The sequence below is a fragment of the Staurois parvus genome, unplaced genomic scaffold (assembly GCF_062004578.1).
Source record: "Staurois parvus isolate SC_StPar_1 unplaced genomic scaffold, SC_StPar_1.0 ptg000973l, whole genome shotgun sequence".
NCBI classification, from domain to species: Eukaryota; Metazoa; Chordata; class Amphibia; order Anura; family Ranidae; genus Staurois; species Staurois parvus.
The window spans coordinates 1,179,391-1,193,610 of record NW_028318769.1 but is presented as its reverse complement, the minus strand read 5'-3'; the positions used below and the strand labels follow the sequence as shown (position 1 = coordinate 1,193,610).

The 14,220-nt window shown below is 44.7% G+C and overlaps 1 protein-coding gene across 4 annotated transcripts in view; it reads right to left on the bottom strand.

Annotated features, from left to right (window-relative positions):
- Window positions 1–14,220, bottom strand: part of RGL2 (ral guanine nucleotide dissociation stimulator like 2) — a 122,865-nt gene that overhangs the window by 35,410 nt on the left and 73,235 nt on the right. For all 4 annotated transcript variants that reach the window (XM_089657186.1, XM_089657185.1, XM_089657187.1 and 1 more), the window contains 5 exons: window positions 10,055–10,158; window positions 7,832–7,916; window positions 3,968–4,033; window positions 1,735–1,809; window positions 879–911 (listed from right to left, as the gene is read on the bottom strand). In XM_089657186.1, coding sequence (XP_089513312.1) covers window positions 879–911; window positions 1,735–1,809; window positions 3,968–4,033; window positions 7,832–7,916; window positions 10,055–10,158 — 363 coding nt within the window. The remainder of the gene's footprint in view (window positions 1–878; window positions 912–1,734; window positions 1,810–3,967; window positions 4,034–7,831; window positions 7,917–10,054; window positions 10,159–14,220) is intronic.

Here is a 14,220-nt window from a genome sequence, read left to right as displayed (position 1 = left end):
TCTAAGCAAAATAAAGCGTGGAGACATGGCTGGATGGATGGGAGAGTTTGCTTTGAATATTAAATATTCATTAGATTACGTTTTGTTTGTGGTGCCCAGATGCAGTGCAGTTCCGCTTTAACCCTTTCGCTGCCAGATCCGTATGTCATATGGACCTGACAGCGGGGGGCTTACACACAATCCAGTGGTCACCAGGATTATGTCCAAAACTGACAAGCAGACTCCTACCTATTAGGTGGAAGCAGTCGGGCGGCCCCCCACCCCCACATATATGCATGTAAACGTACGCGACGGGGGCACCTACTCATGATAACGTCGATTGCGATACCCATATTACATATCGTTGCGCACGCCGGAGTGAGAGCAATAATTCTAGCAGAAACACTGAACTGACCTATAGGGGGCTTATGAAGCCTCGCCTATAGAAAATATTGGGTATTGAAGTTTGACACCATTTCACAGGCACACGCAAATTTAAGGTTTGACCTGTTGGGTATCTATTTACTCGTCTTTTATATTTTACCAAAACTCTGGGTAATGTATTGCATTTGTTTGCCCTAAAATTCACCTTAGTGTGTTTTTTTTACTGAAATTTAGCGTTTCCTGGACGTTAGCTGTAATACCGTGTGACATAAAAAATTGGAACTTCTGCTATTTTATTCTCTGGGGTGTCTGCTTTCAGAAAATATATCACGTTTGGGGGTTTTGTGTAATCTTCAGGCCTAAAATGATTTTGTAAACGTGTGCAAAAACGGCTGTGGCAGCGAAAGGGTTAAGTTGGCAACATGAATGAACATTCGTAGTTTCCGTCTTGTGACTACTGTAGTGAACATGCTATTGCCCGTGATAATGTGATATTGTTCATGTTCCGCACTCACCTTTCTTCTCTTCTCAAAGTTAAGATATCCGTTCTGAAAAAAAAAAAGAAAATAGAAGGAATAGAACATAAAATTCAGCTACAGTTTTCAAAATCCATCCAAGAAACAGACAGAAAATCATCCTGATGAAGTCACGTGTGTGAGTGACGTAACGCGTAGATACGCCAAGGGGAGGAGCTTATACGACTGAACGTTCTGACGTCACATCCGGCGCGGGCGCCATCTTGGTGCACCTGGTCCCGAATACAGTACACCCTCTGAGTGGTGACAAGGCCTGTTTTTGTTTTAGAAGCATGTGAGTACGTTTTCTGACTTTTTACTGTCTGAATAAAGCGGTTTTACACTATGCAAGCTCTCTTTCCTCATTTGTCATCGTGAGGGAGGGAGATCTACCGCTACCACCAACGATCTGCATAGGAGTTAAGAGGAGGAGAAGCCCTATACTGGCATCCGGGGAACCCATCAGCAGAGGGATCCATCCACGCTCAGGGGTATAGAGCGATTATATACCCAAGGCTCGTTGGTCCTGTGGGGCCTGGGCAGGAAGGTGAGGGGGCACTCCACCTGTCTGAGGATTGGCACTTGTAGTGTCTGCAGTTTGGCACTCCATCTATGTGAGGAGGGGGGCACTCCACCTGTCTGAAGATTGGCACTTGTAGTGCACACCTGCATGACTTCATTCTCTCCACATGGACACTATATATGTTATTGTGCTATAGTCACTTTACTGTGTGGTATCACTTATTTATCACTTATTAATTACATGTGATAAGGTATCTCTAATACATCTAGGGCTGTAATGATATAGAAGCGCCGCACTGTTTTTCTATTTTTATCCCCAGACAGAAAATCTCACCTCCAGCTGATCTCGGATGGCAGAATCCAGCATGACCAGGTCTGTGAGGAAGACTCCAAGATACGGGATCACCCCCTGTGCGGTGATAATAGAAAAAGATAAAATTCAGACCCCCGACTGGCAAAAGATGAGAATCAGGAACAGTATGAAATATAAAGCGAGGTAGATACTCTGACACCACCTAGAGCAGTGGTGGTGAACCTATGGCACATGTGCCGCGGCGGGCATGTAGAGTCCTCTCGGTCAGCACACGGGCCAAGCCGCCCCAGCAGCCGAGAATCGGATAACAGAGCACATAGGGGCCATGCGCATGATCAGAAAGGAGTAGGAGCGCCAGGCGATGACATCATGAGCTGCGACTCATAAGCCACGACTTGTCCAAGCTTTCGCATGGCCGGTCAGTGCGCTGCCAAGGATATATATTTATTGGACTGGCTGTGAGTTTTAATACATTCATTTTTTTAACACAAGAGGTTAGCAAGTGCTGGTGGTCAGTGGCACTTTGCCCCCTTGTGCTGGTGGTCAGTGGAAATTGACCCCCTTGTGCTGGTGGTCACTGGCGCTTTGCCCCCTTGTGCTGGTGGTCACTGGCGCTTTGCCCCCTTGTGCTGGCGGTCAGTGGCGCTTTGCCCCCTTGTGCTGGCGGTCAGTGGCGCTTTGCCCCCTTGTGCTGGCGGTCAGTGGCGCTTTGCCCCCTTGTGCTGGCGGTCAGTGGCGCCTTGCCCCCTTGTGCTGGCGGTCAGTGGCGCCTTGCCCCCTTGTGCTGGCGGTCAGTGGCGCCTTGCCCCCTTGTGCTGGCGGTCAGTGGCACCTTGCCCCCTTGTGCTGGCGGTCAGTGGCACCTTGCCCCCTTGTGCTGGCGGTCAGTGGCACCTTGCCCCCTTGTGCTGGCGGTCAGTGGCACCTTGCCCCCTTGTGCTGGCGGTCAGTGGCACCTTGCCCCCTTGTGCTGGCGGTCAGTGGCACCTTGCCCCCTTGTGCTGGCGGTCAGTGGCACCTTGCCCCCTTGTGCTGCTGGTCAGTGGCACCTTGCCCCCTTGTGCTGCTGGTCAGTGGCACCTTGCCCCCTTGTGCTGCTGGTCAGTGGCACCTTGCCCCCTTGTGCTGCTGGTCAGTGGCACCTTGCCCCCTTGTGCTGCTGGTCAGTGGCACCTTGCCCCCTTGTGCTGCTGGTCAGTGGCACTTTGCCCCCTTGTGCTGGGGGTCAGTGGAACTTTGCCCCCCTGTGCTGGGGGTCAGTGGAACTTTGCCCCACCTGTGCTGGGGGTCAGTGGAACTTTGCCCCCCCTGTGCTGGGGGTCAGTGGAACTTTGCCCCCTTGTGCTGGAGGTCAGTGGAACTTTGCCCCCTTGTGCTGGAGGTCAGTGGAACTTTGCCCCCTTGTGCTGGAGGTCAGTGGAACTTTGCCCCCTTGTGCTGGTGGTCAGTGGAACTTTGCCCCCTTGTGCTGGAGGTCAGTGGAACTTTGCCCCCTTGTGCTGCTGGTAAGTAGATGCTCTGTTATTGTGTTGTATTTGTGTGACAAAAGATATTACTGTATGGGGGTTGTTTTTTCTAAACTATAACCTCAATATTCAGGTGTAATTGCAGTGTTGGCACTTTGCGATAAATAAGTGGGTTTTGGGGTGCAGTTTGGGCACTCGATCTATAAAAGGTTCACCATCTCTGGCCTAGATAAACCAGGGTTTTCCTGTATCCACCATAAAGTCATTCCTCAGTACGTTTTTGGAGCACACAGAACCTCTGTGGTATAAAATCCACTACGGGCTACACCCTTCCCTCAAGTTTTGAACATGTCATGGTTGTTGGTGCCAGACGGGCTGGTCTGAGTATTTCAAAAACTGCTAATCTACTAGGATTTTCACGCACAACCATCTCTAGGGTTTACAGAGAATGGTCCGAAAAAGAGAAAATATTGAGTGAGCGGTAGATGTGTGGATGAAAATTCCTAGTTGATGTCAGAGGTCAGAGGAGAATGGGCAGATGGGAAGTTTACTGGCTGTAGAAAAAAACATCAAAAGTCAAAAGCCGCTGTAAGAACATCCCGTGTGCATGAGGACTAACAAGTGTCCGTGGAAGTAAACGCAGCAGATAATGCACCCGGCTTGTTCACAAGCAAAGCATAGAAACAAGATGATGTTGCGATTTCAGTTCTGTGTGTGTCTCAGTCTCAAAAAAGTCAAAGTGATGAAATGCTATTTTCCCCATGTGATCAGAAGTGGAGGAAACTCACCGTGGCTCTGGGGTCCTTGGAGCGAGGCGGATGCCTTTTGGAGGTTGCATCAGAACTGTCCTGAGACTGGAGGACAGACAGCAGAGTTAGGCAATGGTAACATTTCTTCATGCAATACAGGTTTTTGTATAGTGCTGACCAGGGGCGGACGGACAACTCATGGGGCCCCCGGGCAATAGGAGATCATGGGGCCCCTGTGTCCTTGCCCAAACTCAAAAAAGCCTATGAAAAAGGTACCAGGGGCATCTCATGAGGCCCCCTACTGACCCCAGGCCCTCAATAGGGGATCATGGGGCCCCTGTGTCCTTGCCCAAACTCAAAAAAAACAATGAAAAAGGTACCAGGGGCATCTCATGGGGCCCCCTACTGACCCCGGGCCCTCGGGCAGTGCCCGAGTTTCCAAATGGTCAGTCCGCCCCTGGTGCTGACAATTCATGTGCACTACAATCTAAGGTGCCCATCCCACACGGACATGTGCAGGACGAAAGAGTTCATTTTGTTTTGTTTCGGATCAATTTGTTCAGTTACTACGTTTATTGCATTCGTAATATATTTTGTTTTAGTTTATTCGCTTTAAACCGGATTAAAATGTCTCCCTAAGGATTTGCAGTGTTCTAATCGAATTTGAATCGAAAATATGGAATCGATTTAAATTCATTTTAAAGAATAGCTGGTTCTATTCTATTCGAAATTCTAATTTCTGAAGACGGCTATATTCTTTGTATTCTATTGCTTTATTTTCTATTCTATTCTTCTATTCCATTCTGTCCTTTCAAAATTTGAATTTCAGAAGATGGCTATATTTCTTCTATTTTATTCAGTTTTTTTATTCTACTAAAAAAGAGCAGCGCTAAAATATATATTAAACCAAATAGTAATCCAAATAATAAAATATAGTAATATGTAGATCATAAAAGGAATGTTCATAAAGTGACAGTTCGTGCTAAGGTGCCAGTTGATTGCTCCAGAATTCAGTGATGTGGTAAAAATACGCACTCACCAGATGTGTATTTTAAATACGCATGTAAATAATGTAAAGTAATGTGGAGAGGGAATGACCATCCACCAAGCAAGATGGCCGCCAGACCTTCACGAGGCTCCGGCGGCATGACATCACGGCGTATTGGCTCCATCCTTGCTTGGTGGATGGTCAGTCCCTCTCCACATTACTTTACATGAATACTTTTATATTGTTTTACCACCTGGATGTTCAATAAATTTTGAATGCAATACTGCACTATGGGCTATTCTCTGGCTCCATATCGAGCTGAATTCACTTGCAGAGCCCACCTTGGAAGATAGCTGCAGTATCCCACAGAACCAGAGGAGGGAGTTTTCTACTGCAGGCTGTAAAACACCCATCCATCCTTTAAGGGGACCTCCGGCAGGATTCAATCCTTGTACACCCAGGAGACATCCGCAGGGCCGTATACTACCCAGAGGGAGGAGAATCCATACCCGGCTTACCTCATCCATTCCGTCCTTAGAGGGGACCTCTGGCTATATAATTTACATGCGTATTTAAAATACGCATCTGGTGAGTGCATATTTTTACAACACCTTTGGCACATCACTGAATTCTGGAGCAATCAACTGGCACCTTAGCACGAACTGTCACTTTATGAACATTTAATAATTTTATTCCTTTTATGATCTACATATTACTATATTTTATTATTTGGATTACTATTTGGTTTAATATATATTTTAGCACTGCACCTTTTTAGTATATGTGGAGGTTTTATCTGGTTACCTTTTGTGTGCATTAGCGGCTATTATTAAGCGCTCACTGATCTTTTTACCCATTTATAGTTTTTTTATTCTATTCCTATATTTTCTATTCTATTATTGTATTTTCTAATATATTGTGTTTTATTCTATTCTATTCTTTTCGAAATTTGAATTTCAGAAGATGGCTATATTCCTTCTATTTTATTCTATTCAATTCAAATTTTGAAATTCGAATTTCAGAAGACAGCTATATTCTGTTATATTCTTTTCAATTTTTTCCATTCTATTCTACCCTATTATTTTCTATTCTATTTTTTTCTATTCTATTACATTCTTTTCAAAATTCGAATTTCAGAAGACGGCTATATTCTATTACATTTTTTTCCATTCTATTCTTTTATTTTCTACCCTAATATTTTCTGTTCTATTCTATTACATTCTTTTCAAAATTAACATTTTGGAAGACGGCTATATTCTATTTTATTCTATTCTTTTTCTCTACTATTATTTTCTTTTCTATTCCATTCCTTTTTTCTATTTTATTCTATAGATTTTTTCCATTCTATTCTTTTATTTTCTACCCTATTATTATTTTCCTTTCTATTCTTTTCTATTCTATTACATTCTTTTCAAAATTCGAATTTTAGAAGACAGCTATATTCTACTATATTCTATTCATTTTTTCCATTCTATTCTTTTATTTTCTACCCTATTATTTTCTATTCTATTCTTTTCTATTCTATTACATTCTTTTCAAAATTCGAATTTTGGAAGACAGTTATATACTATTTCATTCTATTCTTTTTCTCTCGTCTATTATTTTCTATTTTATTCCTTTTTTCTATTTTATTCTATTCATTTTTTTCCATTCTATTCTTTTATTTTCTACCCTATTATTTTCTATTCTATTCTTTTCTAATCTATTACATTCTTTTCAAAATTCAAATTTCACAAGACAGCTATATTCTTTCTATTCTGTTAAAAGAATAGAATTGAAAAAAATTTTACAGAATAGAAATAATATAGCTGTCTTGTGAAATTCAAATTTTGAAAAGAATGTAATAGATTAGAAAAGAATAGAAAATAATAGCCTAGAAAAGAAAATAGCAAAAAATGAATAGAATAAAATAGAAAAAAGGAATAGAATAGAAAATAATAGACTAGAGAAAAAGAATAGAATGAAATAGAATATAGCTGTCTTCCAAAATTCGAATTTTGAAAAGAATGTAGTAGAATAGAAAAGAATAGAAAAATAAATCATAGGGTAGAAAATAAAAGAATAGAATTGAAAAAAAAAATTATTTTCTACCCTATTATTTTCTTTTCTATTCTTTTCTATTCTGTTACATTCTTTTCAAAATTCGAATTTCGGAAGATGGCTATATTTTATTCTATTCTATTTTATTCTATTCTTTTTTTCTATTCTATTAATTTCTTTTATATTCTTTTCTATTTTATTCTATTCCTTTATTATCTATTCTATCCTGTTTTATTCTATTCTTTTCAAAGTTCGAATTTCACAAGACGGCTATAGTCTAACACTAAATCAGCACTAGTCAGCAATATGTTTACAGTTCGAATTTGTTTTTGAATTGGAATCGAAATAGAATAGTTTGTTTTAAATTTCTTACTATTGTAATTCGGAAATTGGGATACATCCAAATTTCTGAACAGGGGCGGACTGACAACTCATGGGGCCCCGGGTAATAGGGGATCATGGGGCCCCGGTTTCCTTGTCCACACTCAAAAAAGCCTATGAAAAAGGTACCAGGGGCATCTCATGGGGCCCCCTACTGAACCCGGGCCCTCGGGCAGTGCCCGAGTTTCCAAATGTTCAGTCCGCCCCTATTTCTGAATAATGAAAGTTTTGCCCAAATTTTGATTTAATTTCACATACATACACATACTAGGGCCGGTTTAGACAGGAGCCAAATAACCTACCAGCATGTCTTTGGAGTGTGGGAGGAAGCTGGAGTACTCGGAGGAAACACACACAGGCACAGGGAGAACATGCAAACTCCATGTAGATAGTGTTATGATGGGGATTCAAACCAGGGGACCCGGGGCTGCAAGGCAGAGGCACCAACCACAAAGCATTAACTGTACAGCAGATCAGGGTGGAAGAATCCTCACCTGGAAGAGCAGCTCTCTCATCCTGGCGTAATTGTCTTGCTCCGAGAATACCTCGTGCATTTCCTGGTAACTGCGCTGGATCTCCCTGCAGTGACATCATCACAACATCACTGATCGATTCCTTAAAGCACAACTGAGCATTTATTGCTGTATTGGAGGTAGACTGCATACACATTATAATATGAATAAGATCTTAATGTAGCTCTACCCTCTTGGGGGCCGCTGGATTTTGCTGGGTCCCCTTAAGCTGTGCACAGTCAACCAACATGCATTTTTCCACATTTTCTCAGAGAGTCAGTAACACAGTCCTTGAGCTTGGTTTTGCTCTTTTTATTAAGGGGTTAACAACTTGGATGGGGTCTAGGGGTATATGGGATGCCCAAGGAACTGTAAAAACTTGAGGACAACCTCTTAGTAAACACTCTTTAAGGAGCACTGAATCCCCCTTGGTGTACCTCCTGAGACCCCCAGATGAAATGTTCCTCATCCACCCAACTGTCCTGAGGGTATCTCTGGCAAGGGATTCCACAATCCACTGTGGAGCAGTCCCAGATGAGGACTAGTTGGGTCTTGCAGCTGACCACCCTCTCCCTTCTGTCGCCCAGGGGGTGTAGAAGTCCTCACACTGTCCTGTACTGTAGCTTAGTGGGTTGCAGCTGCTTTCAGGTCTTACGCTGGGCTGGTTCCTTCCCTGTTGACACTGTCCTCCCTAGGAGACTGTAGGGCCGTGGAGATCTTTCTGTCTGCTCCAGCCTGTAGGTAGGCCCTTCTCCCTGGGGCCCCCTTCCAGGCTCCATGCTCCAGCACCTTCCTTAATCCATCTTCCACTCGAATACCAGCACTATTCCTGTTCCACAAGCTCACTCACATTTAAGGGTTGCTTTTAGCCACCATGCCCGGCCTCCTGCCCGGGGGTTGGCCAGGTTCCCTTAAACATGCAAATCTAGGCCTCCTCCTTTCCTTCACCCCTTTTCTAGAAAGATCTTCCAGCTTCTAGAAGGGTGGAAGGGCTCCAGAGGCCCTGACCTGTAGAGCCTCTCAGCCTGCCCTGAGGTAACCTCACTGCCTCACATTTAAGGGTTGCTTTTAGCCACCATGCCCGGCCTCCTGCTTGGGGGTTGGCCAACTTCCCTTAAACATGCAAATCTAGGCCTCCTCCACCCCTCTTCTAGAAAGTTCCTCCAGCTTCTAGAAGGGTGGGAGGGCTCCAGAAACCTTGACCTGTAGAGCCTCTCAGCCTGCCCTGAGGTAACCTCACTGTCTCACATTTAAGAGTTGCTTTTAGCCACCATGCCCGGCCTCCTACCTGGAGGTTGGCCAAGTACCCTTAAACATGCAAATCTAGGCCTCCTCCTCTTCTCCAGCCCTCTTCTAGAAAGTTCCTCAAGCTTCTAGAAGGGCGGGAGGGCTCCAAAAGCCCTGACCTGTAGAGCCTCTCAGCCGGGCCTGAGGTAACCTCACTGCCTCCCTCTGAGGCTTACTCATCCCAACTTTCTAACAAGCCTCTAACAAAAGAACCTTATCTACCTAGAGCAGCCTTTCTCAACCTTTTCAACATGGAGGAACCCTTGAAATAACTTTCCGGTCTCAGTGAACCCCCGCTAAAAATGACTATATCTACAACTCGTGATACATTGGTGTGATGGTCAGAGGGAAGAATGCTCCTTACACTTGTGGCCATTGAAAAGAATTACATTGGCCATTGAGAAGAATTATCTCCTTACAGATAACTGAAAAGACCAATGGTGTCAGTGGGAACGTATCTGAGAGGCAGAAATCACTCATTGCTCAATCAACCCCTACCAACCTCTGGAGGAATCCTGGTTGAGAAACCCTGACCTAGAGGGCGCTACATCCACCCCCCACTAACAAACAGCCGTGTCCTCACTGCCTGGGGAACAAAAATAGCTCCTGAGCCCAGGACCAGGGCATACCATATAAAAAAAAAAAAAAAAAGAAAACGAGGGGAAAAAGGGAACAAACTTGGAAGGGGATATATACAAATAAATATGACAGCAAAAATATAATATACATACAAACACATATTCTCATGTTTATTTTTTTTTGCATGCTGTGTGCTGCAGCAATACCCTACGCCGGCAGCACATTCAAGAGTCAGATGCTGCTGCAATCTGGGTCTTCACTGGTCTGGCCCGGGCCCCCCCACCTGCATATTTCCCCAATCAACAGCATTCCCACACCTAAGCCGAGAGGCCTCCTTACTTTGATGTCTCGGCCCAGACTCTCTTCAGCCGATGGACAGCCGTGCTTTGTAATGCAGACAGAATGGCGTAAACCGATGAAAAATTCCTGAGACTCCAACATTCCTGGTGGAAGAATAAAAAAAAAAATTTAAAATCATACCACCTGCCTGGAGTTTGCATGTTCTCCCTGTGCCTGCGTGGGTTTCCTCCGGGTACTCTGGTTTCCTCCCACACTCCAAAGACATGCTGGTAGATTAATTGGCTCCTGTCTAAATTGGCCCTAGTATGTGTATGTATGAATGTGAGTTAGGGACCTTAGATTGTACGCTCCTTGAGGGTTAGGGACTGATGTGAATGTACAATATATATGTAAAGCACTGCGTAAATTGAGCTTAGCTGAGAAAACCCCTCCTTCCATCCTGAAGACTCCTGGGATGTATGACATCATTTGCCTAGGCCTGGAAACCAGCAAGGAACTGAAGAAATGTAAACAAAAATGTAAACAAATGTAAACAAAAAAAAAAGTTTGAAATAAGCAAATATAATATAGTAATGCTAGCAGCATAACCCTCATGCACACGGGGCGTTTTAAAAACGCAGGTAGCGTTGGCTGTATAAAGTCATGTCAATTGAGTTTTTCCACGTTTTCAGTTTATTTATTTCAGGTACTTATATAGCGCCGTCAATTTACGCAGCACTTTACATATATATTGTACATTCACATCAGTCCCTAACCCTCAAGGGGTGTACAATCTAAGGTCCCTAACTCACATTCATACATACACATACTAGGGACAATTTAGACAGGAGCCAATTCACCTACCAGCATGTCTTTGGAGTGTGGGAGGAAACCAGAGTACCCTGAGGAAACCCACGCAGGCACAGGGAGAACATGCAACTCCAGGAAGGTGATGCTGTGGTTGGGATTTGAACCAACAACCCTAGTACTGCCAGGTGAAAGTGCTAACCACTTAGCCACTGTGCTGCCCAGCCAGATGTTTTTGCATTAGTGTTTAGCTGTGTTTTTCCACATTAGTGATTTGTAGTGTTTTTTTTTTACACACACACACACAATTTTGGCTCAAAAAATGCGGTTTGCTGCGTTTACCAGCGTTAGAGCATTTTTACAGCTAAAAAACCCCTCTTGAAAACCACTAGTTCTGTTTTTTTTTTCCAGCCAAAAAACGCTGATTCCAGTCTATGTGTGTACGGACACATAGGATAACATGCTGGGGGGTTTACTGGCTGTAGAAAAAAACGTCAAAAGCCAAAAACAGCCGCTGTGAAAACATCCAGTTCCACTTTAAGCTTTAATGAATCAGTTTTCAGCAGTGAGCACTATGTTTTTTTCCTGTTTTTTTTTTTTTTTTTGTAGCATTGTCTTTTGGAGTTTCTCCCTGGATGGCTTTACCTTGATGGATGATTGTTGAAGCTGTTCCTTGCAAGCTTAACCACTTGCCCTCCAGAGGATTTACCCCCCTTCCAGGGGCGGACTGACCATTTGGAAACTCGGGCACTGCCCGAGGGTCCGGGGTCAGTAGGGCGCCCCATGAGATGCCCCTGGTACCTTTTTCATAGGCTTTTTTGAGTTTGGGCAAGGACACAGGGGCTCCATGATCCCCGATTGCCCGGGGGCCCCATGAGTTGTCAGTCCGCCTCTGCCCCCTTCCTGACCAGGCCATTTTTTGCGATACGGTGCTGCGTTACTTTGACAATTGCACAGTCATGCAACACTGTACATAAATGAAATTTATGTCCTTTTTTTCCCCACAAATAGAGCTTTCTTTCGGTGGTATCTGATCACCACTGTGTTTTTTTATTTTTTTGCGCTATAAACAAAATTGAAAAAAAAAAACAATATTTTTGACTTTTTGCTATAAAACATATCCAATAAAAAAAATGTTAAAAATAAAATTTCCCAATCCCAAAAATCCTAATACGTGTAAATTAACTGGTTTACATGAAAGTTAGAGCGTCTACAAATGACGGTCTATATGCTGTAATTTGTTTTTTTATACTAGTAATGGCGGCGATCAGTGACTTACAGAGGGACTGCGGCGGGCATTCTGACTCTGGGGGACACTGACTGTCACTGACATCCCCAGTGACACCAATACAGTGATCAGCGCTAATAAAAAGCACTGACACTGTACTAATGGCACTGGGCAGGAAGGGGTTAACTTTTGGGTGATCAAAGGGTTAACTGTATGCTGCTTGTGTTTTATTGGGCAGCACAGTGGCTAAATGGTTAGCATTTCACCTGGCAGTACTAGGGTTGTTGGTTTGAATCCCAGCCACAACACCACCTGCCTGGAGTTTGCATGTTCTCCCTGTGCCTGCATGGGTTTCCTCAGGGTACTCTGGTTTCCTCCCATGCTCCAAAGACATGCTGGTAGGTGAATTGGCTCCTGTCCAAATTGGCCCTAGTATGTGTATGTATGAATGTGAGTTAGGGACCTTAGATTGTACGCCCCTTGAGGGTTAGGGACTGATGTGAATGTACAATATATATATGTAAATCGCTGAGCAAATTGACGGCGCTATATAAGTACCTGAAATAAATAATAATAAATGTGTGCTCTTTTACTACGGAGACATGCTGCTTTGTATTTCTCCGCTGTGCAGAGAAATACAAGGCAGCATGTCCTTGTTGGCAGGAGAGAGACCTGTGTTGTATACACACAGGTCTTTCCCCTGTCAGCTTTACACGGCGATCACTGGGTGCCGATGGGGAATCCCCAACCGCAACCCGGTGATTGACATCCCTAGCCGCCAATGGCAGCGTGGGTAGGGTGGCGCGCGTGCGCCCCCTACCTGGAAATGCGAATCACGTATACATGACTATTGCACCAGAGATAGGCTCGTCCACTTCCCCATTACCACCATTACCGTTCCGCACCAACCCCCTTCCCCTTAACCAATTATACTAACAAAAGACATAACACCAATTTTGGAGTAAATGGCCAACATGGCCTTTTATTAACAACTCAAGTTACAATACACCAACCATTCCTTATAACAGAAACCCACAGAATTGTTGTTGGTCTTCGAAGGCACCCCAAAATGATCCGAAATGCACCTGCGGACAACCATATACACTAGGCCTCCAGCCGCTACCAACCAGCTCGGAGACAACCATACCGTCCGCAGTGCAGCACCACCACCTTCCAGTTAAACCTTGGTTAACTGGGAATGTCCCCGGGCATCCCATACCACGGATGGGTCCCACACCATTGTTGTTTACCTTCCAAATAAGAACCGCCTCCAAAGACCAACAACTGTCCATGAACCAACATAATCCCCCCCTCTACCTGGAGGGACCCAAAACTCACCCAAACAGGGAGGGCGGGAGGGAAGCTCACACTCTTGCCGCCCAGCTAACTGACGCCCCCTCACAGAACCTCCCACCCTAAGGTGCAGCAAAACCCCACCTACACCAACCTCTACCAATCAGCTACCCCCCACTAACAATAACAAATCCCCCTGGAGCTACCTTAACCCTTTCTGCTCTTCCTTCCCCCACTCTGGGCCTAGTCATGTATGCCCTGCGCTATTTCTTCTTTCTTTCGCTACGGGCATTTCTTTATTATTATTATTATTATACAGTATTTATAAAGCGCCAATAGTTCGCTCAGCGCTGTACATTACAAAGGGGGACAGAACATGTGACAGAACAATACCAATACAATGCAAAACATGAGGGGATTGAGGGCCCTGCTCTTTGGAGCTTACAATCTAGGAGGGAGGGGATGGTGGTACAGGAGGAGATAGCTGTGGGGGATGGAGTGGTAGGAAGAGTGGAGGAGGTCGGCAGGTTAGCAGGGGGTGGGGTAGGCTTCCCTGAAGAGATGGGTTTTCAGGGTGCGCCTAAAGGAGAGGAGAGTAGGTGATAATCTGATGGGTTGGGGCAGGGAGTTCCAGAGGATGGGTGACACCCTGGAGAAGTCCTGGAGGCGGGCATGGGAGGAGGAGACCAGGGAACTAGAGAGAAGGAGGTCTTGTGAGGAGCGGAGTGTGCGTGTTGGGCGGTACTTGGATATTAGGTCAGTGATGTAGTTCGGAGCAGTATGGTGGATGGCTTTGTACGTCAGCGTTAGGATTTTGAATTTGATCCGTTGCGCAATCGGAAGCCAGTGGAGGGATTGGCAGAGGGGGGTGGCGGAGATGGAGCGGTTGGTAAGGTGA